General features: G+C 39.7%; 1 protein-coding gene across 1 annotated transcript in view; it reads left to right on the forward strand.

Moving 5' to 3' along the window:
• The window catches only part of RAD54B (RAD54 homolog B), a 70194-nt gene that overhangs the window by 2371 nt on the left and 50693 nt on the right, over positions 1-17130 (forward strand). The window contains exons 2-3 of the mRNA XM_014285125.3: positions 723-876; positions 1571-1745. Of these exons, the coding sequence (XP_014140600.2) occupies positions 739-876; positions 1571-1745 (313 nt within the window). The 5' untranslated portion in view covers positions 723-738. The remainder of the gene's footprint in view (positions 1-722; positions 877-1570; positions 1746-17130) is intronic.

A 17130-nucleotide genomic window follows, 5' to 3' on the forward strand; every position in this document is an offset into this window, starting at 1 on the left:
GAAGTATTAAGATTACAACTTTTTATTCCAGTGGTTGCAAGTATGCTTTGTCATATTAACATTGGTGTATGTTTGGGTTTGTCCTGTGTTTAGGGGAATAATGGTCTTATATTTTGAAGGAAAACCGATAGTATGTTCCTTCCCATGTTCTAACAGACATAACATTGAGTTACAATATCCACTGTAATTTTGAGATAATTTTCTGCTGAGTTCTAATCTTAGTATAGTGAATCTGACTGACCAATATAATTGACTTATAATGCAGAATACTATTCCCAGATATGAAACGTACCTTCAACATTTGTGATTCATTATGCACTAATAATAGGCTTTTCAAAATTACCTTTTAAGTGTTTAGAACAGTTGTTTCAAATTGTCTTTCTTTTATAAACTAGTTTGTTTGTTAAGCAGCCCCACACTGCACATCTCCAGAGCATTTCTTGCTATTGAGAACTGCATTATTTGCTTTACAAATGAAAAAGTGTTCAACTGCAGAATTTGCTGTAGTCGATCTTAGTACATAAACAATGCATTGCAACGACACTACTTAAATTGTATTATTCTTGTGCATTAAGATGGTTATTTGCAAATCCTTTATGCTATCTTTTATTTTGTTCTAAAATAGTGTTTATGTTGTTATCTATGGATATATTTTTATATTTAAAGCCTATTTTGACTGCAGTGTTCTTTATCTGCTTCCTTCCTTCCTTTTCACCCTCCAGAGCAGTACGACTAAGTATGAGGCGATCGGCAGCTCCAAGTCAAGTGCTAGGAAATGTAGCCAAAAAACCAAGGTTTATACCACCAGGAAAAAGTATAACAGTTCCTCTCAAGAACAAAACTAAGGAGATGGATCAAGAAATGAAATTAAAGGAGGTAAACTGAACAGTGCACTAAAATGTATGCTTGTACAGTATTGTAACTAAAAGATAGCATCTGAGTTCACTGCAAACAATCTCTGCTTAAACGATCGGTCTATTCAGAACAGATTTTTATTATTTTTGCTCTTACTGCACTTGATCTTGCTTCTCAGGTAGGTTTTTCTCAATGTGTGAAGTGGATGCAGAAAAATGTTTTTCAAATAAATAAAAGTAATCAGTATTGAGCCCAAATACAATTCCCAGTGTAGTGGAGGCAGGGATTGCATCTTGGCATGGACATTGTTGGATTCAAATGTTTGAAACGATTTGGCAAAAGCAGTTAAAAACCCAAGATACTTGGTAATGAAATATCAGTACACTGAGTTGCAGTTTTGCTGCAAGGAACTCCCTCTGAAACCTTTAATATCAACCAAAAAAAGCATCACAGTTTTTATTGATTTTATCTACAGAAGACTTCAATTAAATTCAATTAATAAACTACTTGCGTAAGTGGTATTTGGTATTCTGTGCATGTGCTTTTTGATGTGAACACTGGGTTGCATGTATTTGTGTAGGGATGTATATATTTATGTAGACAGTTTGATAATGAACATTAGTATCTATTAAAGATCCTTTCTTGTTGCTCTTTTCTCCATTTCTCTTCAGCTGCATGAAACAAATGCTATTGTGAATTTGTTTCTCTTTTGCAGATCGATGAGAAAGAGAGAAGTGCTTCACTGCTTTCTAAAATATATGGCCAGAATGAAAATGCAAATTTTACACAGTCTGTGGAGTCAACTGGAAAAGTAAAGACCATAAAAGCATGTTTTGGCATTAATAAGTGTAGCAAGATGGAAATGAAAACATTAAATACACCCAAAGCTGGTAAGATATTCTTTCTTATTTACTTCCATGTGTCTTAAGAGAATTTTAAAGTTTATGAATGATATGCTACTTACTAAACTTCTATGAAGTACTAATATAAGGGTCATGCAATAGTGGCATGATTTGGTGTTCTACTGGGTAGAGAGTGAAAGAAACAAATGTTACATGATTTTTTTAAATAGAAAAGGAAGGAAGTTGATGGTTTAGGATCCAGTTGATAGTGCTGCTATCTATGTCTTTCAGAAGAGTACTATAGCCAACTCACTGTAATCCAGAGCAATACTAAGATGAGAGTTGGGATACCCTAAATAGTGGAAGCGTGTTTTAATTGGAAAACTTATGCAGAGCCTCAGGCAGAGAATGCTAATAATTGAGTGGATTCACGTTTTTCAGAATTCATGAGGGTTTCTTTTCTTCAGTGCAAGATCCGAGCTGTTTTCTTCAGTGTCTCCAGTGGGCAGTTGAGGTTCAAGCATGGGCTGCTAACTGTAGAGTAGCACCAGAGCAGAACTGGTTCTGTTCATTCATGTGTGTGCACTTATTTACTTGTGACCTGTAGTAATGACTATTACTTCAAAAAGCTAGGTAGTAAGCAAAGATACTGAAATGTCTTTGATGCATATCTTTGAATGCAGTTTTATGGACCTGAATGACTGTGGGGTTGACTGTCTTCGTTTCCCACCGGTCATGTGCCCTGACCACAGGTACACAGTGCAGGGATGTTCTGCATTGTGTGAATGCAGATGTATGACCTCAGGAGCCCAGTGCATCTTGGAAGTGTTGCACTTGTACTCGGTTAATAACATTGCTGGATGAAAATTATTCCTCTTGGAGCCAGCTCAGGCATTTCAACATCTGTCTTACAGTTAATTCACTGTTGTTTCCTCATAATTAATTACATTGATAATGATCTTTCCCTTTGTTTTAGGGTTCATTTAATTGACAATACTTTGTGTAATGAGTGTAGTTTTAAAAGAGCATTTTATGACCACTTATTACCTTGATTCCTTAATAGTTAGAATTATAATTCAGAAGGCTTTAATAAAGTTATATTTAATTTTGTTTGTGATAAGAGCTGCTAAATCTGGAAGCCCTACAGAAGTAAAGCTGCCATAGCTCTGTGTCCCAGGGTCCAGCCAATATTGATGCAGAGCACGTATTCCTAATAGGCAGGCATACATACAATACTTATATACATATGCATGTGGTTGGTAACAGGCCAACACAGAGAACACAGCACTCGGGCAAACACAAGCAGGCATCAGTGGACACATCGTGTTCCCCTCTCTTGGCTGATCAGGGTGAAAGCCTGTTTGTGGAAAATAAATGAATATACGTATATCTATACACACACAGAGAAAATATAGGTATCTCCATGTGGTAGGCTGACCCTGGCTAGATGCCAGGTGCCCACCAAGCCCACTATCATTCCCCTCCTCAACCAGACAGGGGAGAGAAAATATAATGAAAGGCTTGTGGGTCGAAATAAGGACAGGAAGATCATTCAGCCATTACTGTCATGGGCAAAACAGACTCAACCTGGGGAAAATTAGTTTAATTCATTACCGTTCAAATCAGAAAAAAAACACCTTCTCCCTACCCCTCCTCTCTTCCCAGGCTTAACTTAATTCCAGATTTCTCTGTGTCCTCCCCTCAGGTGGTGCAGGGGAATACGGTTATGGTCAGTTCATCACACATTTCTGCCATGCCTTCCTCCTCAAACTCTTCCTCTGTTCCAGTGTGGGGTCCCCCCCCACGCCAGATAGTTCTCCATGAACTTCTCCAGCATGAGCCCTTCCTATGGGCCACAGTTCTTCAAACACTGCTCCAGTGTGGGTGCCTTCCATGGGATGTGGTCCTTCAGGAATGGACTCCTCCAGCGTGGGTCCCCTGCAGGGTCACAAGACCTGCCAGCACACTTGTTTCAGTGTGGGCTTCCCACAGGGTCACAGCCTCCTTTGGGCACCCATCTGCTCTGGTGTGGAGTCCTCCATGGGCTGTGGAGTGGATATCTGGTCCACCATTAACCTCAATGGGCTGCAGGGGGACAGTCTGCCTCACCATGGTCTTCATCACAGGCTGCAAGGGAATCTCTGCTCTGGCGCCTGGAGCACCTCCTTCCCCCTCTTTCTTCACTGACCTTTGTGTGTGCAGAGCTGTTTCTCTCACATGGTCTTACTCCTCTCCTGTTGCAATTGTGTTGTGCAGATTTTTTTCCCCCCATCTTAAATATGTTGTCCCATAAGGTGCTGCCACTGTCACTGATGAGTTCAGCCTTAACCAGTGGTGGGTCTGTCTTGGAGCCAGCTGGCATTGGCTCTGTTGGACATGGGGGAAGCTTCTGGCATCTTCTTACAAAAGCCGCCTCTGTAGCCCCCTTGCTACCAAAACCTTGCCACGCAAACCCACTACGCTTCTCTAACTGATCTTATGCGCTCAGTCTATTCAGTAGCTGGCTTTTTGATTTGTTGAATTCCCCTGCTGTGGGCACGTGGGCATATGAACCACTAAGGCCCACAGCTCCCAGTGCAATTGCTGGTACTCAGACCTGTGCTCCCACAGCGAAAAACACACTATAGGTCCTTCCAGTAACTGGCCTCAGACACTTATGTACTTAGTGGTGGGGGTCCTGGATCCACTGGTCTCCCAGTTGTCTTGTGCTCAAGAGATGCACACATACAAACATGCCTCTCTGGTAGCTAGACTTACTGGTAGCCAGCCTGCAGATGTCCTGCTCTCTCCAGTAACTTGCCTGGACTTACTCATCCTTCCAGTAGCTAACTGTCAGGCCCCCTGGTCTCTCTAATATCTGGCCCAGACTTGTGGCTACTCCAATACTTGGGTCCCAAGCCTCTTATCCTACTTGCCAGCTAGTCCCGCTTGGTGTTTGCTAGGGAATCACACAGTGGCACGTGTACCCAGGTGGTATGCATGGGCTCTGGCCTCTCTGCTTGCTGGTGTGTCAGATACCTGGGCCAGGTGACCTTGTGTGAGGCCCAGGTCCAGCTGCTGACATGTACGCTTCCATACACACTTAGGCATTCAGAATAGAGTCCCTTCACCCAGGAAAATATTTAGAAATATAGTTTAATAAGAAGATGGTACAAACTGTGTCAATAGGGTGCAGTGCATTGCTGGACAAGCATACCAGGTGGTGACCTGTTTAAAGTGGCTGCTTTTTTCCTTTTATTTTCTTGTGCTTGTTCCTCCCTGAACCACCTTCATCTGTGCCCCCTTTTGCTTTCCCTTGCTTTTTTTCCTTCAAAAATTCGATTATAAGCCTTGTATAAATCTCCATTTCTAGCATCATATGAGTTCCTGGCCCCTGTAGGCAGCAATCCCCTTCATTCTGTAAGGTGCTCTGGAGAGCCCTTCCTATTGACTCTTATTGTTGGGTTTTACTCCCAGAAAACAGTGGTTGATCAGTCCCCTGTGATAGCCCTGAGAGGATGCTGCCATTATCATGTTATGTGACCCAGAGTATATGCATTCTGGCAGAACTAATGTGGGAAAACTCAGCCTCCTTCTATGTTTGAAGTCCTTCTGGTCTCACGGCTTTTGTGTTTATCTGCTGTGTGCTGTAACTTCCAGTTCTTCTGATGAAGCTCATACTTGCAGAAAATTTTCAGTGTGTATGGGACAAGTTGTTTGAGTGGTCCTGCTTCCCTATAGGTACGTCTGCAAAAATTTATGTTTGTTGGTTCTGTCTAGCAGTGCACTTGAAAGATAGCTAGTGGATTTATTTCCAAAATAATCTGGGAAATCAGCAGGTTTTGTAACAAAAAATGGTGTGAAGTGGAAGAAGATACTAAATATTTTCCAGTATCATGAATTCCAGGTGTAGCTGGTATGGATTCTCTGTGATGACTTTAGCAAAATAGTCAAAAAACTTGCGGAGTGAGACAATGTTTCTGTTGATGCTGTTCTGCTACCTTTCTGAGTGACTGAACAAGCCGTCTTGTGCCAAAGCCCTTCTACGTCTGTAGAATGGGGCTAACCCTACAAGTCTTTGTAAACTTGTGATAAAATATGGTATAAAATAAGGATATCTAGCATTAGTTAGTTATGGTCATCAGGTTCACTGGTGATGTAAGCACTGTACTGTGAAAACAGTCCTGCATTGGGGCTCTGTTAAGTAATTTCTTAACAACAGATTTTCCAAGACAGCTTCTGCCCTTTACGTCACTTTTGTCTGCTATTCATTTCAGTTAATGTAGCAATTACGTAGATTGTGTAAACCATAACCTCCTGTAGTGTGAAATGAAATTGTTTTGTCAAAGCTGGTTTTGGTATGAGATTCAGAAGTAATGGAAACCAGTTGTGAAAGCCAGAGTCAGTTTGGGTTTTTTTCTTATTAATATTGTAATGGAATTATATCTGACTTCCAGTCTCTGCAGCCAAACAAGACTTCTCTGTTAAAGGGACATTAAAATAATGTAAAAATTGAAAAAGAGTGTGTATGCATTATTTTGGTTTATTGTCTCCATATCATTTAATGCAGATTATAAACTGTTTGTTAGCTTGATATCATGCGCAAAGCTGCTGTGTTTGGGTTTCCAGTGCAGTAGTGGAATGTGTAAATAAATACCCTGGTTTCCATTGAAATTCTTGTGAAACACCTGTGGACCATTGGACAACTGCACTGTTGATAGAGCTAATCTGTCTGAAACCCAGCCCTGAAAATGCTGCACAGTTCTTTCAGAAAAACTTATCTGACACATGATGTCCATTTCCTGGAGTAGACAAGTAAGGATTTGATTAGATAGCATCAATCTAAACATTATACACTATCTGGCTTTTAAAAAATACTTGCTTTTCTAGGCTTCTTTTCAAAATAAACTTTTTCCTAAAATGTCATAAATAAAAATAGTGTAAGGGACTCTGAAATTCTATGAGAGATTTCTAAAGACATTTTAATAAGATTGTAGCAACTATTGTTGAGTGAAACCTATGTGTTGTGATTTTAAGATAGTTTGAACTCTTAAGATGTTGAACGTGCTGTTCAACAGGCAGTTTACTAATTGTGATTGAGTTGTAAATGCTGGAAAATTATGTTTTTGCATAAATAAATATCTTTGTAGGAAAATGATCTTTACTACTGCTCTATGAAACAGTGTCTGCTTGTTTTTAAGCAGCAAAGAGCACGGCAATCTCTTTGGTACCTTTGTTTAGTATTCAGAATATAGTACTTGTTGACACTGACAATGAATGTGTGGAGGGGGGGTGATTTATTTGACATTGTCATTAGTGCTTTTTCTCACAGGCCTCCAGAGAATTCTATCAGATAAGTCTGCATGCTCATTAAAAATGAAAGTTACTTTAACATTACTAAACTATTTAACAGTAATTGAAAACAGAATAGTAAATGTTTTTGGAAGGATATTTTTGCAGCTCTTAAAAATGCTTGGTTTCTACTTGTCCTCATTACATTCTGAGGACCTATAAGCAATAACAACAACAACAAAATTTGAATTTGAATAAACAATGGATAGGTCTCTGAACTGTACTTAGTGTCTCCTTAGTGTTGCTAGTTAAGTGGGATAGGCCAGAGCTGAGGTTTTTACCTACATTGCCTTCTTCAACTTAATGTTTGTAATAAATATTTTTTATTCATCTAAAGAACATACCTAATGAATTTAATACATGCTTATCATCTCAGTTTACAGCTTGCTTTCTGTTGTTTTTTTTTAATCTAGGAGAATGCTGCTCTGTTTTTTCCTTTGGACTTACTGTATGGTGTGTGGAAATTAATAGCTCTTTCACCTGCATACTTAGACACAACATTCTAGTTGGACTGAGATTTCATTGTTTAAACCTGATGTAGGCAAACAGAAAAGCTAGATACAGAGTTTTATTCTGTTACAACTCACCTCCTGTTTGTTTTTTGATTCAGGAATATTGTGTCTTTCATCCATCGCTAACATCTGTTAATGCATCTTCCAAGAGAAACTGTCAGAAGTCATACTCAAATGCTATCTTTGAGCTAACAATAAACACAGATTGTAACTGTATTTCATCACAGGGTTAATGTGTTCACCCTATGTCTCTTGACAGGTGTTTCTGAATGCTTTTCATGCCTATGATAGTAACTCTATTATTTGCATATAGTTTTGAATCTATTTTATCTTCTCTGGAATGTTAGTATTTACTGAGTACACTATAAGGTTTAGACTCTTTGCTCATTTAAGTCAGTTTTATTTTCGTAATAGGAATGTTTGTTGGCTCCTTCAGCATTCTAGAACATTGTTACAAGCTAGTCTGATACCTCCGGTCACTCGATTTGAATAAAACCCGTCTTAACTGATAAATTTGAATACTGTAAGAGAAAATCCACATTTCATTGTTATGACAGTAGCAATCAATTGCCTATCACTTTTAATCAGAGGATTAAAAAATGTTATTTTTAGGATTTGTCATATTGTCCTATCTCAGTCTAACTGCCTAGTTTCTGTTTCTGGATAACACAACTAAAAATATTCAGGCCTGACATATCATAATGAAGCATATTATTGTTAGAATTACTTGGATATCTGCAAAAGTAGACACTTCTGTTATTGTGTTCATTTCTATCATTGCACTTCACAGATTGAACTGAAAAAGATATTTCAGTATTATTTTTACCATTTGTCTATTTTAGTGGTGGAGCTGCATGTATAGCTGTAGTTCAGTGGGCCTTTGAGATCTTATAAACAGTTGGTAAAGCAGTTAAATCTTTGGGTAAAAGATACTGCATAAATATCTATCACCTAATAATTACCAAGTACACCTTAGTTGTACTGAGTTACCAGTTGTTACTGGATGCCTGAGTGCAAATAATTTATTACTGCATTGTTTGCAAGTTAGATTCTGCAAGTTTGTAAATTTTGTTGTAATTTCTTATTTAGAATAGTATCAAATTACTTTGCTAGCTCTTTGTGATCTAAAATGACCTCCTTCTCCCTGCAATATTACAGACAGAATGGTTTATAATGGTGAATAGACAAATAATAGATAAGCTGTTTCTCAATTCAGGATAGTTTCTTTACTGTTCAGGTGTCATCTGTACCTGTTTGATCAGTTCATCTCAGGAGATGGGCTTGGTTAAGAAAACTAGACTGATGTATTATGTATCAGACAAAAAATTCTCTATACCTCTGATCTGACACTGGTTCCAGAAGTGTTCATTTATACATAAATCATGGTGAATATACACACAGATTGTCACCTATTGGCCTAGTGCCCCACTGCCCAGCAGTCAACGTGTTGCAGGTAGACTTCTCACTGAGACTTCCATGATTATTTAGTCCTAGATGACTTGTCTCTTCTGGTCTGCAGCTTTGGGACTACCTGGCATCTCCGAAGGACACCACCTTTTGCTTGGTGCTCTTCCCTGGGATGTGAGAGGATGTCTTCTACTCTGCTGCTGGCCTAAGACCTTGCCTAGCATTTCCGCATCTGATTATGCATACTCAAGAGTTCCTCTCGGCTGGGGTCATGCATTGTTTACAGTTATGCATGGAGATGGTATGACAGCAAAGCAGGGAACAGCATTTTAGCAAAGTAAGTTTACTACTGTAATTTTAAGGTGTTAAAGCCCTCAGGACTTAAAAAAAAAAAAAAAAAAAGAGAGATTCTTTAGTCTCATATTACTTTTTCTCATGACTCATTAGGGGTTTTTGGGGTTTGGTTTTTTTTTTGCCTTCCTATACATTCATCACCTTCTTTGTCATAGTGACCAGAACTACACACCAAGCAGAATGCTGTCCTCTGTTTCTGTGGTCAGAAGCACCTAATATAGCAGCCATAAATTTCCAAATTCTTTAAAGTCTATCAGTGGAGAAACCATGACCGGATTGTAGCAATAATCAGATAATGTGGAGTCAGTAGCCATAGACTGAAAGCAAGCAAGACAGCATAGTGTACTAGCTTGTTGAAGAAGTTCACATCTCTGACCAATGTTACTCATCTTGAATTTGGGCTGCCCAGCAGCTGAGTGGTAATATACACTGTGGTAGTAGCATTACCAAGGAGGAACACCATTTTCACCACCAATGGCAACATACCGTATAATGTTCGGCAACTGCAAGGCTGCTTTCCTGGACAGGGTAGCCAACTGCAATGCAGTTTAATAGGCTGCTGTAAAGCAAATCCAGTCTTGCTTAATTCTAGAATGATATTTCCACAGTTAGTACAACACAATTTATAATTTGATATGATAATATCTTGCAGTCTTGTTGCCTAAACTCCTGAATTACTGAACTTTGATTTAGTTAAACAAGAATGTGCACAAAATTTAGGTCAAGCTGACCCAGCCCCTCAAGTCGTTAAATACTCAAGTCCCCACCATCTCAAGTTGTCAAAACAGATGAATGAAAGGACTTCCGATCAAGAGAGTCAATCTTGGGAAACAAAGAACAGATAATGATAAGAACACTTATGAAAATTATGCAAAAAGAAAGCTCCAAGTGAAAAAGATCTGGCTGCAAGAAGAGACAAGCTGATAAGGTGTTGCAATCACTAATATGCTCTAGAAGTGAGAAACTGGTAACCAATCTTGGGCGTGAATGAAAATGAATATGTAATGTACTATGAATATGCAAGTACTCTACTGTATATAAAGTGTACCCTCGAGCAGCTTGGTGTACATGTTAGGAGGAAGGATCCCCCATGCACCTAGTGCTGCAATAAACCAATGTTGGCTTTCTAAACTACCATTTGGTTTGGAGCATTTTCCTCATTACAATTTTTGGTAACACTAGGACTTGCATGCAAACACGTGGCATATAGTCTGCAATATATATAAAATAAAATTATCTAATACCATAACTTTAAAGATTATGAAATTAAGAAATACTCTACATAGAAACTATTTTCAGGGATTCCGTTTTAGCAGTAACAGTTCTTTCACTTTCCTTGTTCATTCTGAGGGAAGTTGTACACATCGTTTCTTTTTATTTTCTTGATTATCAAAATTTATTATCAGGCTCTGTGTGGGTAAGGATTGAAGACGGGCAAAAGAGAAATACATAGCTATTTGAAATTTCTTGGATGTTTTCTACTCTCCCACCTGTTGGAAAGGGGTATGGAGGTTAGTTTCTTTTTTTTCCCCTCCCTCAGCTCTCTTGTCTTCAACAGATATGAAGGTGAATTTAAGGGATGATGGAGAGAATGTAGCTAGCAGGTGAAGAGACAAGAAATGCCTTATTGAAGAGAATGGGAAGGTTTTTTGGAGCTATCATAACTATTATTACAGATTTGGCCTGGATTCCCTTCAAAGATAGTCACTAAATCTTTCTGTGGCTATGCTCACTGTTTGGATCCTGTTTGTAACATCCAGTGTAACTAGGGTTCAGTCCCAGCTTTTAGCTTTGGGCCTTAAGTTTTCCCTTGAAACAGAGGCTTTCTCACAATATGACTTCCCTAAAATCAACAAGATAAGATGGTTATCTCACTGTCCTCAAAATACCCGCTGAGCAAAATTAAGAATGGAGAAAGCTGCTCCTATGTCAAATGCAGGGAACAGTGCATGGGGGGAGGTATTTTGAGGTTAGTATTTAAAAGCATAATCTCCAAAGTTTTCATCTCTCTATGAAAAGATGGGAGAATTGCAGAAACTGGGCTTCTCTTACACCATTTCTTTTTCTAGAGGCTATTTTGCTATTGGGGATTTAAGAATTTAAGCAAAATATCCTTGTTGCCTAAACTCCCCAGTTACCAAATTCTGATTTAGTTGGAACAAGAATGTTTACGTCAAGCTGACCCACTCTTTCCAGTTGTTAATGCTTAAGCCCCCGCCATCCATCTCCAGTCTCACAACGGATGACTGAAAGGTCTTCTAATCAAGGGAGTCAATCTTGTGAAACAAAGAACAGATGATGATAAGAGAGGGTCTGCAGCAGAAAACAGGCAGAGCTGGTTCAGGAGTTAGTAAAGGAGTGCTAAGTAAGGGATGTGTGAAATAACTGGTGGAGTCATGGGGCAAACAATGGGATGAAGCCGAGTGAAGAGATGAGGACCATCAGGTCATCCGGATGACCACCTGGAGGCGTAACTGCCTAGGCGTGAAGAGTCATACATATGCAAATAATTCTGAGAAATTTAATGTGTATGTGTAACTGTGTAACATAAAATGGGACTCGCAAAATAGTTTGGCATGCAGGGTAGGTGGAACGATCCTCCATGCATCCGGCGCCGCAATAAATAATGCCCTTCTTAATGTACCATTGGTGTTAAGGAGTTTTACTCCTGGATTTCAGTGACATCCTGAGAAAATCATACTTTTAAATCTTTCTGTATTTCTCATCTGCTTCTGATCAATCAGCAAAAAGCTTGTTGGAAGAGAGGATCAGAGAAGATAGAAGCATGTATTAGGAACTGGATGCACTTTTGAATTTGTAAAGAATGGGTGCTCTTAGTTCTTCCTTTTTTTAAGGATATGACTTATAAAGTGAAGAGCTAATTCATGGTGCTGTATAGTCATGTTATATTATAATTCAGAGTCCTGTAGCTTTAAGCCAAACTTAGTTTGAAGGATCTGAATGTGTGGGCGCTGGAACGTCAGACTGAGATGAAGTTAAGTTCTTTAAAATTAGGTATGGGGGGCATTTTATCTGTCTAGTTTGAATATTTCCTATTTCAGTGGGCTAAATGTTGAGAGAATGCCTGACAGCAGAGGGGAGGGAAGTGTGTAGTTGGAATTTTATGGTAAGAGCTCTGGAGTAGGCCTTGTGTAACTCAGACTAGTTTCAAGAGTGCTGTAAAGGTTACAATTACTTTGTTACCGTTACCATCTGCGCTTTCTGTTTGTCATGGACCCTTGTACTTGCAGCAGTTGCAAGAACTAACAGAAGTTAATATGTGCTAGATAGTGATCACAGAAATATATGCAGAAAAAAAAGGTAAAGCTTCCCCTTGTTCTCCCTGCCACCAAAGCAGGACAGAGGTTTAGAAATGCTTAGAAATAATTGTGCAGGAGAAAGGAAAGGAGTGGTCTGAGGGGTTCAGGCACAGCAAAGATAAGAACAAGAAAGTGAAAAATTGATGGTGAAAGTGTTGATGAGGATGAAAAAAAAAGTGAAATGAGAAAGTTATTTTAAGCACAACTGAAATGATCTAAAAATATTTCTAAAATGTCTAGTGAGAATTATTTAAGCACTTTAACTTCCAGGTGAAGTTGTCTTGCAACTTTTGGCTCACAAAACTATCATCCTCAACCCTCTGCTTAATGAATAATTCCTACAGCCTTTAGTTTTCTGGATTACCCATGAAACGGCTGTCCCTATGAGAGATCTTTGGAATTCAAAACTTTCTCATCTACCCCTTGCTGCAGCAGGCTCATAAGACAGGCAGATCGAATGACTTGGCACTGTCTTGCTGTCACGTCAGTAAAGAGGACTATATGATGACCTAATGGAACTTTTGCAGCCTGTACTACCTATAGACACTCTCGAGTCATCTTATGCAGCTGCCAACTTCATTTGCAAGAGTGAGCAACTGCCTTGATACTTGCCAAATGTTTCCGCTGCCAGTATATTCAGCGGTGTGTAACATACCCCATCCTAGCTGCTGAGTTTTCTTACAGTTGCTCATAAGCACAGGGGTATCAGAGTTTCACTTCAGCTTTGAGTCAGATCTTGCAATCATCCTCTTAAGATTTTCAGGCTCCTAGGTGATTGCAATTGCTAAACCCAGGTCTCTTCAGAGGTAGTTTACTTGTACATTATTAAGTAAGAACAGAAGTCCTTCAGACTTATTCTGGGGTTACCACTTTGTGGGCAGAGCACCTTCACAGAGTTTAGTAATTCTTTTATCTGTTGATTTGATATTTTTTGCACTAGGCAGTCCCAGCCTGAATCACTTAAGCTGATGTCATTCCCTTCAACATTCAAGTTTGCTGTCTGATCCAAACTGCATCTTTCAAGATATGTTATTTCTTAGGGCATCCTTAATTTTCTCAGGTGTTTTTTGTCTTTGAATCATGTACTTAATAGTGATTTTTTAAAATTATTTTTTAAAGTCTGTCATGGGGAGATTCTTTGTCAGTTCTGTGCAGCAAAGGATCCTTCCTCTCCCTCCATCCAAGATGCTCCCATGATTTAAGACATTCCCCTTTGCAGGATGTTCTGTTTCATTATGTGTCTAAATTTACATGGGCCACTTGATGCAGTTTTTTGCCATGATATATATCTGTCACCTGTTAAATTTGGGCCCACTGAGCTTTTTCAGCACTTTATAAGTCATTTGGCTACTTTAATCCCTGACTGTACTATGGCTGTGATTCATTCATCTTGATAGCTCTCCAGGATGCACTATTTGTATCATGATTTTGGCATTAATTCTTGACTTTTCCACAGCAAAAACCTGAATCTACCTGTTACCTGTAGTTTTGAGTCTTATTTCCCAGCTGTTTAAGTTCTGCAACCTTAGCAAGGGGCTGTTTCTTGGCTTTGGAATAATCATACTGTTTTTCCTTTCCTTAGAAAAATACTCCAATCTACTCTCACAGCTCCCATTTTTCATGAACTTCCAAATAGAAAGATTTAATCGACTTGAAAACTGGATTTTTAAATATTAATATTTAAATTGGGAGGCATCTGTTTTGGTGTTTTTTTTAAAGGAAAGAAACAAGCAAATTAAAAAAAAAAAGCCCCGAATCCAATACTTTTTTTTCTTTTCAGAATTCTGAGTAGATTAGTGAATTCTACCTTGAAAATATGAAGGAAAAATGAGCTGTAGCTTGTGCACAAAATTAAAACAGGGCATACAGAAGTCAGTGACTTGATGCGAGGGGTGTGTGTATGGCTGTTTTCTTCAGAATTTCCTCCTTGCTACCTGTGGTTTGCTGTCCCCTCAGTTATGCTAATACAGGTTTTTGTAGGGTGCATTGCAAACTCCTTTTAGGAGTCTGAAGAAGCTTTTTCAGTGTATTTCTTTTGTGTGGGTTATTTGTCCTGTGGCATAGTGGGTGAGGGAACTGCTGGTTGTTAAAACTAAGGCACCTTAGAAAAAAGGATTAATTTGCAGACAAATCAGTTCCCTGGTCTGACTTGCTCGGAAGATTTGTGAGTGCTCATATCAGCACAGTGAAGGTGCGGGAACCTGATACATTGGGGGGGAGGCAGAAATTCCTGTTATGGCAATGTCCCACATTTATGTTGACTTAAACCAATTATTAAACTCTGCTTTCAAAAAAAATTAGCCTGTAGCTGAATCATCTGCCTGAACTGGCTGTGCATTTTGTTGCCTAAGTGCTGGTGTTGGTGGATGGTGTAGGATGAAGCGTGAACTGTGGCAGCATTTCTTTTTTTGTAATTTGTCTTGGAGCTACACCTATTGTTTTTGCTCAAAAATGTCTATATGTAACATTAATATCCACACTTCTCACCTTCTGTGATTTCTTATCCAAGTACTGATATGACCTTAGGCTAATGAGCAGAGCTATTTAAAAAAGCTTGGGGGGGTCGGGGAGGAATAGATCTTGGTTGACAGCCAGCTTCATTTTTACAAGGGTTATTTTACACTCCTGCAGAACAATATGTAATTCAGACTGACTCCTTCAGGCACTTGCTCAAAAGAAATCTTTGTAGTGGCATTTTGCTATAATTGCATTAGTGTGGAAACCTGGTCTCTCTAGCAACATTAAGCAGTAAGGTGATAGAGTAATACATGTTTAGGTAGGTCTATATTAGGAGTTGCTGCATCTGGTAGCCCAGAGTAGAGGAGCCTGCTGCAGCTCCTTGTGGCTAGGTCCATGAGGATGTATTTCCAAGAGGCACATGCACATGTGTACACACTGTATCTATATATACATGGCCAGCCACACAAAAAATGTAGCATGTGTGCAACACAAGCAGCATCAATTTCCTTATCCTTTTCCTTTACTGGCTGACTGGGATGAAAGCCTGTCTGTGGAAAACGTATGTATACAATACGGATCCCTCCAGCAAGTAGCCTTTAAGACTCCTACTCTGCACAGTATCTGGTCCCTGGATCCCCTTGTCTCCCAGTTGCCCCACAAACCTGCACTGGGTCTCTCTGGCAGCTGGTCTGGATTTATGACCTTACCAGCAGCCAGTCCCCCAGGTCTCCTGGTCCCTCCAGTAGCCAAATCTCAGACCTTCTGGTCTCTCTAGTATCTGGCCCGGACCCATGCTTACTCCAATTCTTGGCGCCCAGGCCTACCTGCTGGCTAGTCCAGCTTGGTGTTCACCAGAGATCAGACACTGACACAGGTGCCCAGGCCGTATGCACAGGCTCTGGCCTCTGCAAGTGCCCCAAGCACCCAGGCCCCTGTGACCTGTCGTACAACTCCAGTTACCAGGATGTACACTTTTATGCGTGCAGATTAGAGGTTCACTTTACTCAGGAAAACAGTTACAAATGTACTTTAATAAGAAGATAGGACAAACAGCAGTGCTCAGGCACGGGGCATGGCTGGACAACTGTACTGAACAGCCACCTGTTTCTGTATATCTGGCCACTTTTATCCCTTCACCTCAGTATTTTCCTATGCTTGTTCTGTCCCAAACCACTTCAGTCCCTCCCTTTGCTTTCCTTCGGTTCTTCCTCTAATTATCCTGTACTATGCTTTCTGCAATCCCAAAATACTCTTCCTGGCATCTCATAATGAGTCCCATACCCAGTGGGCAGTAACCCCCTCCTTCAGTCTGCGAGGTGAGCTAGAGGGAGCCTCTCCTGTGGACTCGTCCGTCTGGATTTTACCCCAGGCCCACTGGGCTGCTGTGTTTCCGATAGACCTGGGAGCAGCTGGACTGAGGGCTCATTTCCTTTCGTTTGGGTCTTTGAGATTCGTCTGCCTGACACCGTTCATTGTTCATCTGTGCTGTGTCTGTGGGGACACAACCTAACACTGACTTCTTTCCTTTTGGCACTAAAAAGTCAAGAGATTGGGCACTGCACAACTGCATAAGCAGCAGAGGGTAAGCATAGCCTCACCTGTGACTCCTCAATTCTGATACTGCCAGAGCCTAAACTATCTGAGGCAGATTAATTTTTTTCCCCTAGTTACTTAAGAACAACCAAGAGCATAAATTTTAACAACAACAAAAGAATAACCATCAGCTTTCTACTCTTGGTAAAGTGCAGAGTGTGGGGAAATAGGGAAGGATTAGGTGTTTAAAAGTGATGGTTTTAATACGATGCTTCTAACCACATGAGTATTTTGTTTCTCAAATTTTAGTGTAATGGGCTTCAGACTATAAAATGCTTTATTTAATCTTGGCTTGAAAGCAATTCCAGCAAAGTGGACTGGTTGCAATTTTGTTAGGTGATACAGACAAGCCAAGCCTCAGAAATGGTTCCAAACTTGCTTGTTATTCTAAATGCTGATTGATTTTTAGCAGTTAAAAGTCTCCCTTTGTTTAGTTTGAATTTCTTGTTTTGAATA

The sequence above is a fragment of the Falco cherrug genome, chromosome 3 (assembly GCF_023634085.1).
Source record: "Falco cherrug isolate bFalChe1 chromosome 3, bFalChe1.pri, whole genome shotgun sequence".
Lineage (NCBI taxonomy): Eukaryota > Metazoa > Chordata > Aves > Falconiformes > Falconidae > Falco > Falco cherrug.